We start from the raw sequence: 13,850 nt of genomic DNA, 5'->3' as shown, positions 1-13,850 counted from the left end.
GATACCGCAAGAATAAAGTTAAATACGCTGGGGCTTCCCTGGTGGCACAGTGGTTAAGAATCCGCCTGCCAGTGCAGGGGACATGGGTTCGAGCCCTGGTCCAGGAAGATCCCACATGCCACAGAGCAACAAAGCCCGCGCACCACAACTAGAGCCTGCGCTCTAGAGCCCACAAGCCACAACTACTGAAGCCCACAACTACTAGAGCCCGTGCTCCGCAACAAGAGAAGCCACCGCACTGAGAAGCCTGCGCGCCTGAACAAAGAGTAGCCCCCGCTCACCGCAACTAGAGAAAGCCCGCACGCAGCAAAAAAGACCCAATGCAGCCAAAAATAAGTAAATAAAATAAATGAATTAAAAAAAAAAAACTAAAATACACTGAAGAGATGCCTTAATTGTAATCTTTCACGAAATAAAAAAGGAAAAGGAAAGTCAACATTTACATGCTACTTTCCTTCATGATTAGGGCCAGTGTAAAACATTTCTCCAAGTTTCTAAGATACAGTAACACTGTGATTATAGACTGATTAGGAAGTACTTTTCCAACGTATCTAAAACTGTTTTGGTTCAAATTCTCGTAATGCTTGTAGAAGGTTAGCTTAGTAATAAGTACAATTCAATACAGACAGTACCTATTTTTAAACAAGAAATTATACAGTAATTAAGGATGTTGCTTTGTTATAAAAAGCTGTAGATGATCAAGACCAGGTGGAGTAGGTGCTGAATGCACAGCATATTCACATTCATGTTTTTATAATTAAATTTTCCTTAAGTGTTATTATGATCAATTAAAACACTGAGTGGAACAGAAATCATCACCTTCTTCTCCCCATCACTTCCTAAGGAATTCAGGTAAGTTCATTCTACAGTTTAAAAGACCAGCATAAATGTGTCTCAAACTCTGTTTGGTTTCTTACCTGGCATTTCATTTGGTAGAGCATAAAACAAGTTTGGGTTTACGATTTCTAATACGCTTGCCTGTACAGTTTTATTAACTGGCAATTCTATTGTCCTCCACTGCTCAGCTGAAAAGGTGGCTGAAAACATACGAAATACAGGTCTCTCATGAAAAGGATAACATTTAGTATTCTACTGAATACCAACATTCCCAAATTCCCAAAACGAAAATCTGTATTTTCATAAAACAATCTGTTTAATTTGAGAGATTTTGGTGTGCATTACAAAAAAGTTCAATCTATAATAAGAATCCTTAAACTATTATGCTCCTATAGTATATTTCAGTAGTATATTTCCATTTCTGTAGTATATTTAATTCTTAAAATTTACTCAAACTTTAAAGGATACATAGCTGTATGATACACGTCTGCCTGACAAATAATTACATTAAAAATGAGTACAGGGCTTCCCTGGTGGTGCAGTGGTTGAGAGTCCGCCTGCCGATGCAGGGGACACGGGTCCGTGCCCCGGTCCGGGAAGATCCCACATGCCGCGGAGCGGCTAGGCCCATGAGCCATGGCCGCTGAGCCTGCGCGTCCGGAGCCTGTGCTCCGCCACGGGAGAGGCCACAACAGTCAGAGGCCCGCGTACCGCAAAAAAAAAAAAAAAAAAAAAAATGAGTACAGTGTTTAATAAAAAAACCATGTTTCAATAAATATTAAACTAACTTTACTTATTACTAATCTATTTCCACAAAGCATATTCCTACAGGAAAATCATGTCGCTTGGAATAGAAAAATTTTCACAGCCTATAAAAGCAAAGGATAACATAAATTTAAATAGCAGTTTAAAAATGTTACCTTGAAGCCATGGGGCATCAATTTGAAGACCATGTTTATTAACAGGACTGTTTTTCACTAAGTCTTTACATGGTGAACTAGCTTTTAAAACCAGATGTTCTTCAATCAGAACATCAGTAATTATCCTGGGATAAGAAGTGGAAAGATCGGTGAGTTCAACTCCCACTCCATTTTCAGTGATTTCAGCCACTCGGGCTTGGAGTTTTATCCCTGTGACACACGTCTGAAATCTTGCTATGGCTTCTCTGGTCCAGTGTTTGTTTCTAGGCTGTATATCTAACAAATAAAACAGCATTAAGAAGAATTCTGCCCTTAGTATGTTTTCTTTGTATTTAATTTTTGATAGTTTAATATGTGCCTTGCCGTGTTTCTCCTTGGATTTATCCTGTATGGGACTCTCTGTGCTTCCTGGACTTGATTAACTATTTCCTTTCCCACATTAGGGAAGTTTTCAACCATAATTCAAAAAGAGTCATGTACCAAAATGTTCATTGCAGCTCTATTTACAATAGCCAGGACATGGAAGCAACCTAAGTATCCATCAACAGATGAATGGATAATGAAGATGTGGCACATATATACAATGGAATATTACTCAGCCATAAAAAGAAACGAAATTGAGTTATTTGTAGTGAGGTGGATGGACCTAGAGTCTGTCATACAGAGTGAAGTAAGTCAGAAAGAGAAAAACAAATACCGTATGCTAACACATATATATGGAATCTAAGAAAAAAAAAAAAGGTCATGAAGAACCTAAGGGTAAGATGGGAATAAAGACACAGACCTACTAGAGAATGGACTTGAGGATATGGGGAGGGGGAAGGGTAAGCTGTGACAAAGCGAGAGAGTGGCATGGACATATATACACTACCAAACATAAAATAGCTAGCTAGTGGGAAGCAGCCACATAGCACAGGGAGATCAGCTCGGTGGTTTGTGACCACCTAGAGGGGTGGGATAGGGAGGGTGGGAGGGACGGATACGCAAGAGGGAAGAGATATGGGAACATATGTATACATATAACTGATTCACTTTGTTATAAAGCAGAAACTAACACACCATTGTAAAGCAATTATACTCCAATAAATATGTGGAGTATAAAAAATAATAAAAATAAATAAAGATGTGGAGTATAAAAATAAAAAAAGTAAGAATTCTGTGCCCCAAAGCTGCACTTTTTGCCTCAATAATATCCAGGACTGGACCCTTCCCAAGTTTACCATTCAGGTCAGTGATTTTGGGTATCTTTTCTCCATAATCTATTATATATCTACATCCTCAGTGCCTGAGTTGCAGATAATGCACCTACAAATATACTACTGTTTTAGGAGGCTCAGGATCCATCTTCACTTTCCTCACTAACTTATCTTCACCTGGCATTTTTCCCAATAGGCAAAAACAGAATTATTATTTCTTTTAGAAGCCACTATGGTTACATACACAATGATGAGTTACCAACTATTCTGGTAAAAGATGTTAAACCTACACTTGCACCTTTGTGAACAGTCTTCCAATGATAATTTCAAAATATCATATTTAATTATTTAACCAAAAATTATCTTTCTGGGATAACTTTGGCTTATACCCTTATTTTCGTAACAGTGGTTCTCAAATGTGAGTGTGCATATGTATTATGTAGAGGGCTTGTGAAAACAGATTTTGGGGCCCCACCCTAGTAGTAGGTCTTGGATGGGGACTAAGAATCTGCATTTTTAACAAGTTCTCATGTTGATACTACTGGCTGTGGGGTGGAGGGGTCATATTTTAAGAAACAGTGATATAAAACATGGTGATTAAAAACAATAATCCAGAACATACTTAGTGTAAAATAAGTAGAAATTAAACAGGCAAAAGGAAAAATAAAAAGCATCTAATGCTTCTAGACATGATCACTATTAACATTTTGGTATCCAAGCTTTCATAATCTTTATGTGCATATGGAAATACACACATGCACATATATACTCATAATTCTTTTATAAAGAAATTTTTATAATAATAAAAATAGTTATAATGTTAGGCACTATTCAGTGCTTTATGCATTGTATCTCTTTTATCCTTAATGCCTTTTTGAGGAAGGTACCGTTATTTTCCAGATGAGGAAAAGGAAGCATAGAGTTTAAACAGTTTACCTAAGGTCTCACAGCTAGTAGGCAGCAGAGCTGCTTCTAATCTGTCCTCTTAATCACAATGCCATCCTGCCATCTCTTTCATAACTTGCTTCCTTCACTTAAATCATGAACTAGTCTTCACATCAACACATACTTAACATTTTAACGACTGCGTAATAAGAACGAACACTTAATAGAACTTTGAGTGCCAGACAGACCCTGATCTAAACATTAATTTAAGAATCTTCACAACAAACCTATGAAATAGGTACTACCACTACCCATTATATGGATCCTCATTTAACCAAGCCTCTACTATTGGCTATTTAGGTTGTTTTGCTATTATTAACAGCAGTGTAATGAATTTCCATGTAGGTGAACTTTGTGAAATAACATGATTATTTCTTTAGGATGAATTATTAGAAGTAAACTTGCTAAGACAAACGGTAAGAATATTTGAGGCTCTTAATGAATCCTACAAAATGTCTCCAAAAGAAAGCATCGGTTTTCACTCCTATCATAAGTATAGAAAAGCAGCTGCTTCCTTACTTTGACATCAACACTGAACATTTTGGCCAGTATCTTTAAATATATGTTTCTAAATTTTATAATATGAAACAGAAAATAACTTACACAAAATACTAAAATTATAAATATATTAATACTGAGAAATTTATGTACTCTAAGTATTAGAAGACAGTCGAGAAAATTTCTTACTCTGCACCATACCTACTAGCCAGCACTGTATCCCCTGAAATGGAAGTTTTAAAAATTTGGATGGGATCATTTGGAGTTCATCTGCAGTAACTTCTTCAATGTTTCCATAATCCACAAACTGTACTTGAACGTTTCCATTTGATAAGATTTCCTTGACTAAAGCACGATACCAATTACCATCACCTAGATTTAACACAAAATTTGTAACATGGAATATTTCCCTTCTATTAAGGTTTGAAATTTTTATCTTGAAAAAGACCATTCTTTGTCTAAAGTAGCTAATATATTTCTCTTACCAGACAACACTTTTAGTTTTTAATTCAGAAATCCCTAGAAGGAGGATTCTCAAAATTCATTCTTAGAATATCACCGAAGTTTTTATAGCATCACACTTTTACATCTACTATAAAGATTTCACTCATAACCTAACCAATAAGCAGAATATTAAGTGAAGTAAAGACTTAATAAACTTGATATCTGTCAAACTGGAAGACTTATAATATTCTCACCACTAATGAGATTGTTTCACTTGTTACTTGGTAAATAATAGAAAAAATAAACAGAAAAACATGCAATGAAATTAAGGTGTTTCATCAAACATATTTTCAAAATAAACATGCACAGGGTGACCAGAAGAAACAATGAATCTGCAGTGAACAGGTTTCCCACTCTCTAGCTTTTAATATTATCAGAAATTCTGGAAAGAAAAGCATTTGACAAAGTTAGGTAAGAATGTATCATTTGGAGGCTCCTTGTTACAAAGAGAGAAGAACAAAAAAAACCATGGTATTTTAAGCATTCACTTAATTTTGATTATGAAAAATATCTGCTTAAACATCAGGAAGAAAATACACTAAAAATGAGGTTTGAAAGTCAAGAAATAAAAGATTCTAATATAGTCAATATTGTGCCAACTGCAACTTACCTACAAAAAAAGCACAACAAGGTTGCCCTGCTTCTGCCTTAAAATTATTAGGCAACTTCTGCTGGCAATATTCTGCTACCAATTTGTTCAAGTCACTGAGTTTCTTTAGAGCTGAAAACACAATACACATAGTGTTTAATATTTTAAAAACATGCAGAGTAACAGATTTTCATTTAAAGTTGGAAAGTGTTTTGATCATAAAAACCCAGGCATATCCCCAAGCAACTATAAAGTACACCAAATACCTCTCCCTTCTCCTTATTAAGAAATTGGGCAAATAAGTCATTATTTAGTTAATACTCTCAGTAAACCCCATACCAACAATTTACTGGGCACAGAGCCATGATGATGGCATTGTTGTCAGTATGCTAGAGCATAAGCTTTCCATGTGGACCAGGAAACAGTGCACAAGAAAGGAAGTTACATATAAGCTGTCCTGAAGGAGTATATGTAATTACTAAATGGTTGGCACAGATAGTGTCTGCTAAGGACTTTCAGAGAGGTGAGCTCTGTGCACTAAAGGCTTCATAGAGAAATCTGAAGTATGACTTGTTTGCCAGAAAAGGAGAGGGTAATTCCAGAAAAAGAAACGGCTCTGAGGCAAAGTACCAAATTAAGCAGCCAAAAAAACACTTGCTGGGAGCAGTCTGGCAGAGAAGAGGAATGGAAAGGTGAATCACTGAAGAAGAACACCAGAGATGTGCTTGGAAAGATACAGACCGTGGAGAGCTTTAAAATTCCAAGTAAAGGGATCTGAACACTATAAAAGTAAAAGAAAAATATCTTTTAAATATGTGGCAAAGACCCATTCACAGAAATGGAAATTAAGTTGTATCGAGTTAGAATTGTCACCTTTCAGATTAGTCAAAATAAGAAAGTTTAAGGACACACTGCAGGAAATGGTGTGGGAGAGGGCACTTTCATACACTGATGGTGGAAATCAGCCTGGATGACCTCTTGAGGGCACTCTCTCAAGAGCCCAAGCACACATACCCTTTGACTTAATAACTATTGTACAATTTTAGGAATTTGTCTCAAGGATATAGTCTCAGAATAAAATCACAGATTACAAGAATTGTTTTTAGTGATAAATGCTTGTACACAGGAATCCTTTAACTGTAGCTGTACCTAGGTTAACTAAATTAGGGTAAACCCACCCAGAGGAATACCATGTAACCATGAAAAGGAATGAGGACGCACAGTGATGTGGTACCCTGGAACAGAAAAAGGCCATTACCAGAAATGGAAAAGACATCTAGCGAAACCCAGATAAAGTCTGGAGGTTAGTTCATAGACATTTACCAACGTGGGTCTCTTAAGTTGTAACAAATGTTAACATCTTACATAATTGTGGTACTATAGAGAAAACCAGGGGTATACAGGAACTCTCTGTACTATCTTGGCAACTTTTCTGTAAATCTAAAATTATTCCAAAATTAAAAGTATATTTTAAAAAGAACGGAGGAAATACTATGTGAACTGATATCCAAGACAGAGTGGGAGAAAAAGGCAAAGTGCAAATATTATTTATTTTACCATTTATGCCTACATAAAAAGGAATATATATATATTCATACAAGCATATGTATAGAGCAACTTTGGAAAGATATTAAGAACATTGAGAAAAGGAACTGGAAGGATATTTAGAAATCTGAGAAGAGGAACTGGGAAACTTAACTTTTCACTATATTCTCTTTTGTAACTTTAAAATTTGTACCATATGCTTGTACAATCACTTATGAAAATAAGTGGCAAATATTTTAAAATAGTAGCCTATCTACCAGATGATTCTGTATGAAGGGATGACAAATCTCACAAGTTGCGAGCCAGTCAGGAACTTAGTTATCTAGGGTAACATCCTTATTTGACAGAGAGAAAACCCAAAACTTAGAGAGGTTAAAATCAATGATGCTCACCAGAATGGCTCAAGGGAAAAACACGGAAAATACAAAGTGTTTGTGAGGATGTGGAGCAACTAGAATTCTCAAACCAACAACTGCCATGATCACTTTGGAAACTTTTTAGCATTCATTGATCAGAGCTGAAAACACACATACCCTTTAAGATTTGGCCACTAATTTCATTCCTAGGTACATGTTCAATGGAAATGCATGTGCGCTAAATTTGTATGAGAATATTCTTACCAACATTTTATAGCTCAGAACTAGAAATAACCCAAATGTCCAAGAGTAGAAAGGAACAGTAAATTGCAGTACATTCACACAACGGATCACTATGCAGCAACAAAAAACGAGCTACAGTCACACGTGAAAATGATGGTCCAAACTCACAAATGTGAAAAAAAAAAAGCAACAAGGCACAGAAGAGTACATATTGTATGATTCCATTTATATAAAGTTCATAATGGGAAAAACTAATCTATGCTATTATTAGAAGGCACGATCATATTTACTTCTGAAAGAAAGAAGTGGCAGTGATTGTCAGCAGACATGAAGGAAACTTCCGGGTTACTGGTAACCAGAGGTTGGTTATACAAGGTTTTGACTTTGTGATAATTTGTTATGCTGCACTCGTATTTGTGCACTTATCTGTATGTATGTCATACGTCAATGAGATCAACAATTAAAATTTTTCAAAAATGAATTTAGGAGACATTCTGTGAAATCTAAGCTGGTTTAAACAGAGACTATTGAAAACAGAAAATAATGTCTTACAATGGAATAAAAGGCAACCAAGTAAAACCAAATCTTTCTTGAAAGTACAAATACCCACTTGGCCTTTACTGGAAAGAGAACAGTTTCACCACCCAATAACAAACTTATCTTGACCTATTATCTATGCCAGTGTACTGTAAAAAGAAATAAGTAAGAGTCAACTTACCATCCTCTTTAAGCACATGGCAGTAAAATTCTCCAGGACTATACATCACACAGACCACAACATCTACTGTCTGATCAACAGCAAGTTCAACCCACGTCCACTCCAAAAGACTGATTTCTGCTTCTACACCCGAGGGAACTGTGAAAATAAATGGACGATTTGCAAAACAAATGGCCAGAGCAGGGAGTTGGAGGCAGGGCTGCTAGATAAAGAGTCTGCTTTTGAAGAACTGAATGTCCAATGACTTTCTTAGTGACTTTGCAGGAAAGTTAATTAGTATAAGAATTAACCATTACTACCTCACTGAATTCCAAATTCACATTTCTGATCGACCTTCAGCTGCCAGTGACCCAAACACACTCTTTAGATGAATGCTTGATTTAAAAGGACAAAAGGTACTCAACATCAATTCTTGTTTAAAGTATGAGAACCCATACATTCACAAAGCCACCTGAATTCCAGCACGGACATTATCTGGTGGACAATTTACTTACCACTGGCTTCTTTCATGTCACTGGGCTTAACTGTCACTACCCCCTTGTCCCCCACGGCAAAGCCTGCATCGATGAGCACTCTGGTGACACTGATGTGGGGCATCACAGACCTATCCATAAGTTCCACCAGGGAACTGTTTTCCAACTGGTCCACCACTTTCACTGTGATCATTTTGTTCTGTACAATTTTTCTCATCAGATAAATAGCTTCTGGAGTCCAAATTCCTAATGATGGCTTTACTCCTAACAAAGAATTTTTAAAAGAATGTTAAAATATTTCTTATTGCAAGCCTTTACAAATTTAGCTCCTAATTTCCACAAACTTAAGGACTCTATGACAAACAGTGGAACCAGAAAGTCCCATCTGAGAAGGATTTTCTAAACACGAAAATGAAGCAAAATTATAAAGAAAAAGTCTGTAAAACGCTTCTATATTTCTATGTAAACAAACCATCATAAATCCATTGATACGAAATGTCCAAAGAGGCAAATCTAGAAGACCGAAAGTAGATTAATGGTTGCCTAGGAAGCTAGGATTAACTATATATAAATGGGCACAAGAGATCTCAGGGGGGTAATGGAAATATTCCAAAACTGGATTATGGTGATGGCTGTACAACTCGGTAAATTACTAAAAATCACTGAATTGTATACCTAAAACACTGTTTTTTTTTTTTTTTTTTTTGGCTGTGCTGTGCGGCTTGCAGGATCTTAGTTCCCCAACCAGGGATCAAACCCACGTCCTTGGCAGTGAAAGAGCAGAGTCTTAACCACTGGACTGCCAGAGAATTCCCTAAAACAGTGACTTTTATGGTATATAAATTATATGTCAATAAGGTTGTTAAGAAAATCAAAAACAAAAGTATCAAACAATCCAGGAAGAAACACCGGTCACTAATACTGACGTCTGAAACATCTGTAGCATTTACTGAAAGGGCACTTACAAATCAACAACCCCAAAGTTATACCAAGTCATTTCATAAAATTAAGAGCCAAGTAACTTATGAAAAAACATCCAGTCTCACTGGTAATGAAGCAAATTAAAATGATTTAGTTTTTAGCTTATCAAAATTGGCCAAGATGAAACAATACAGAAATATCTATTGGGCAGGACAAAAGTACCTTCAGTTTTTAAAATAAAAGACATTTTTCATTTTCACTTAAGACCTTTATTGAACAACATATTCACCCTTTTGTTCCACACCTTCTGTCATTTTTCAGGCAACTTCATAATTCCATCTTCCCAAAACTTTTTATCTTTTTGAGCAAAGAACTGTTCCAGGTACCTTTTACAGTCTTCCAGGGAATTGACATTTTTTCCATTAAGAGAATTTTGTAAATACCGAAATAAATGGAAATCTGAAGGTGCAATATCTGGTGAATACAGCAGATGAATCGGAACTTCCCAGGCAAGCTGTAACAGTTTTTAACTGGTCATCAAAGAAACATGTGGTCTTGCGTTATCCTGATGGAAGATTATGCGTTTTCCGTTGAGTAATTCTGGATGCTGTTCGTCGAGTGCTGCTTTCAATTGGTCTAACTGGCAGCAGTACTTGTTGGAATTAATCCTTTGGTTTTCCGGAAGGAGCTCCTGATACAGGACTCCCTTCCAATCCCACCACGTACACAACATCACCTTCTTTGGATGAAGACTGGCCTTTGGTGTGGTTAGTCGTGGTTCATTTCGCTTGCCCCATGATTTCTTCCGTTCCACATTATTGTACAGTATCCACTTTTCATCGCCCGTCACAATTTGTTTTAAAAACGGAACGTTTTCATTACGTTTCAGTAAAGAATTGAATGCGGAAATATGGTCAAGAAGGTTTTTTTCGCTTAACTTATGTGGAACCCAAACATCAAAGCGATTCACATAACCAAGCTGGTGCAAATGATTTTCAGCACTCAATTTGGGTATTTTGAGTATGTCAGCTCTCTCCCGCGTGGTATAACGTTGATTGTCCTCAATTATTGTTTTTTGATTTGACCGCTATCAACTTCAACTGGTCTACCCAACCGTGGAGCATCGTCCAGAGAGAAATCTCCAGCACGAAAGTTCACTAACCACTTTTGACACATTTAATCAGTCACAGCACCTTCTCCACAAATCTTTTTGTGCATTTCAGTTGCATTTTTACCTTTCTTGAAAGAATAAAGCATAATATGCCAAAAAAGTTGTTTTCCTTCCACCTTCAATATTAAAACGGCTACACAAAAATTCACCAATTTTGATGTCTTTTTTTAAATGCACGCTGATATGACAGCTGTCACATACAATCTAACAAAACTGTTTCCAGTGAAGTTAAAGAAAACTAAGTGCTACTAGAGCCATCTTACGGAAAAAACCAAACGAACCTTTTGGCCCACCCAATATTTGGTACACCAATGTGTCAAGGAACTGACTCCCTACTACGTTTCTGGTAGGTGTGTAAACTAGTTCTACCTTTTCTAGGGAACAATCATAATGTGTATCACAAACATGAAAAGCATACCCACTGACACCTCCATTCCACCTAAGGTGGTATTTTTGCAAATGTAAGTGCGTTTTGCAACCTATCCCAAGGAACTAAAAAAATTAGTTTTTTTAAAAAGATCATTAATTTTTAATTGAAGTATATTTGATTTACAATACTGTATTAGTTTCAGGTGTACAATGCAGTGATTCAGTATTTTTATAGATTACAGATTATGCTCCCCTTAAAGTTATTATAAAATATTGGTTATATTCCCTGTGCTGTACTATACATCCCTATAGCTTACTTATTTTATACACAGTAGTTTGTACCTCTTCCTAAGGATATGATCTTGGATAGGCTAAAAAATGTAGTTAAAAGAACACTGCTAGTAGCAGAATCTTGGAAATATCCTTCTGATAACTGGATACTAGTTAAATTATGGTGCATGTGAATGAAAAGTTGCAGAAGCTAATCTTTTACACTGGAAAGAAGCTCCTGCTCCTAGCGGGACATGTTACATATACAGTGATTTCTAAGCATATGATCGTTAATGTTCTTGCTTTCAAAAGCAGTTTCCCCCTAATTCATGCAATTGACAGGCTTCTGTGATATGTATTGATAATGCAGGATCTATAAATAACAAGAAAGAGTACTCAACTTCATAAACACAGGTACATTCAACTTCATTTTATTACAGATAGCAAAATAGTCATCTGTATTTCCTAAATGTTCCATTAAGGATTGTTTTTGTACTGAGGTAAGTTATAGCTAAACACATTCCCTGATCTACTCACTAGTTTAATTTCAATTCTAATGCTCTTAACTTCAGGTTTCAATATTTTAAGAATACAGGAACTATAAAAATTACATACCTGCCAGCACACACTTAATAGCTTGCATTGGCAATTCCAACAACTTCGGAGTTATGGGGCAAAGTCTTGTCAAACTAAGGATTTCAAAGTTTCCATAGTCTACATATCCGACCAGTACAGATTCCTCAGAAGCATAAGCCAAAACAGAGGCACGGTACCACTGGTCATCCTCTAAAAATAGGAGAGACTCAATCTGAAATGATTTTCCAATGTAGATATAAACAAAAATTTTTCCTCCTCAATTTAGATGGTCATTTGTAGATTCTATTTTCATGTAACATCAAGCTTTACTGAACTATGCATGCTTATTCACCATTCCTACTTTTCCTTATCAGAAGCTTTCAACTCCTGAAATGTCACCTTTATTCATCCCTTTCTAGGTAACTCATGTTGTATGCTTGTCATTATTTATTTATTAAATGCTTAATCCCTCTAGTGGACAGTTAACTCATTAGGACAAGGGAACATGTCCTGGTCATGTGAGTGAATCCATTAGGTCTTGATCAATTTTAGAATACCTGGCAGTATGAGTCAACCAGACTCCACTAACCAAGCCACAGATTTACCGGAGGCCTATCTGTCTCTCCCCTCCTGTGAGGCCACTGGTCCTCCCTTCAGCAGAGAACTGAACCCAGTCATCAGAGGGTCATCATCTGTGCAGCTACAGAGGCTGGGCCACAATAGCTATGTGCCTCCAGACACTCTTGCTGTTCCAAAGAAAACTGGCCAAGACATGACCCTGGGAGGTTCCACATTCCCACACTGATATAAACAAATGTCTGTATCAGTCTCCAGAACTAAAGGGCTGGTAAAATAAAAACCTCCATCACCCCCACCCCCACAGCATTTACAGATCCTCCTCCTCCCTTACACACTTGGATTCAGTTTAATTGGATACACTTAAAAACATAATTGGTGCACTACTCAAACTTCAAATGCAGCCATCAATGCAAAACGAAGATTGGTTCATTTCTTGCTACTTAATTGTAAGTAAAAAATTCAATAATACTCTCTTTTCCTTACCAGAGAACTGAGCACAGCAGATATCACCAATGGTTGGATAAAAATCAGAGCGTGGAGACACTTGACTGCAGTATGCGGTAAGTGACGCCTGAAGTTCAGCGAGCTTATCTGTGGATACAGATCACATCTTAAACTAAAGAAATACAAGTCTACACGTTATCTGCATATCTGCATGCTGAGTCTCTTGATGTATGTTATATTGATAACACAAATCAAGATTTACTTACGCCCACTTTGTAGTCGTTGACAAAAGAAGTCTTCTGGAGTCTGAATGTGGGCGACCACACCGCAAAACTCATCACCTACATTCAAAGTCAACACTTTGGGGATTAGGCCACTTCTGTCTATAATAATTTTGTTTTCAGATGTGATTTTCCTGACATCTTCAAGATCACCTTATCAAAAAGCAGAAATGTAAGTCTTTTTGGTTTCATTAATCCAATTTTCCAGTTTCTCAGGCCTAACTGTGCTCTTTCACACTTCTAGGCCTTAATACATACACGCTGGTCTTTTTTCCCAGAACATATTCCCAAATCTCCCAGCAACTTGAGTATTTCCTGCTCAGTATGATGTCACTGTGAAAGGCTTTCCTCCAAATCTGGGTCAGGTGCCCTTCCCAGGGCCCCCACTGCACTCTGCGATCCTGCCACCGTTTTA

General features: G+C 36.8%; 1 protein-coding gene across 1 annotated transcript in view; it reads right to left on the bottom strand.

Annotated features, from left to right (window-relative positions):
* TDRD1 (tudor domain containing 1) overlaps positions 1–13,850 on the bottom strand; it is a 36,866-nt gene that overhangs the window by 8,509 nt on the left and 14,507 nt on the right. Inside the window, exons 11-19 of the mRNA XM_029245620.1 lie at positions 13,421–13,588; positions 13,194–13,301; positions 12,171–12,341; positions 8,846–9,088; positions 8,352–8,489; positions 5,511–5,621; positions 4,598–4,768; positions 1,758–2,033; positions 918–1,037 (exon numbers count right to left, since the gene is read on the bottom strand). Of these exons, the coding sequence (XP_029101453.1) occupies positions 918–1,037; positions 1,758–2,033; positions 4,598–4,768; positions 5,511–5,621; positions 8,352–8,489; positions 8,846–9,088; positions 12,171–12,341; positions 13,194–13,301; positions 13,421–13,588 (1,506 nt within the window). The remainder of the gene's footprint in view (positions 1–917; positions 1,038–1,757; positions 2,034–4,597; positions 4,769–5,510; positions 5,622–8,351; positions 8,490–8,845; positions 9,089–12,170; positions 12,342–13,193; positions 13,302–13,420; positions 13,589–13,850) is intronic.

Source organism: Monodon monoceros, unplaced genomic scaffold (genome assembly GCF_005190385.1).
Source record: "Monodon monoceros isolate NGI ecotype Baffin Bay Population unplaced genomic scaffold, NGI_Narwhal_1 Super_Scaffold_4, whole genome shotgun sequence".
In the NCBI taxonomy this organism is placed as follows: domain Eukaryota; kingdom Metazoa; phylum Chordata; class Mammalia; order Artiodactyla; family Monodontidae; genus Monodon; species Monodon monoceros.
Note: the sequence above shows the minus strand (reverse complement) of the source record. Positions and strands in the feature narration are given on the sequence as shown.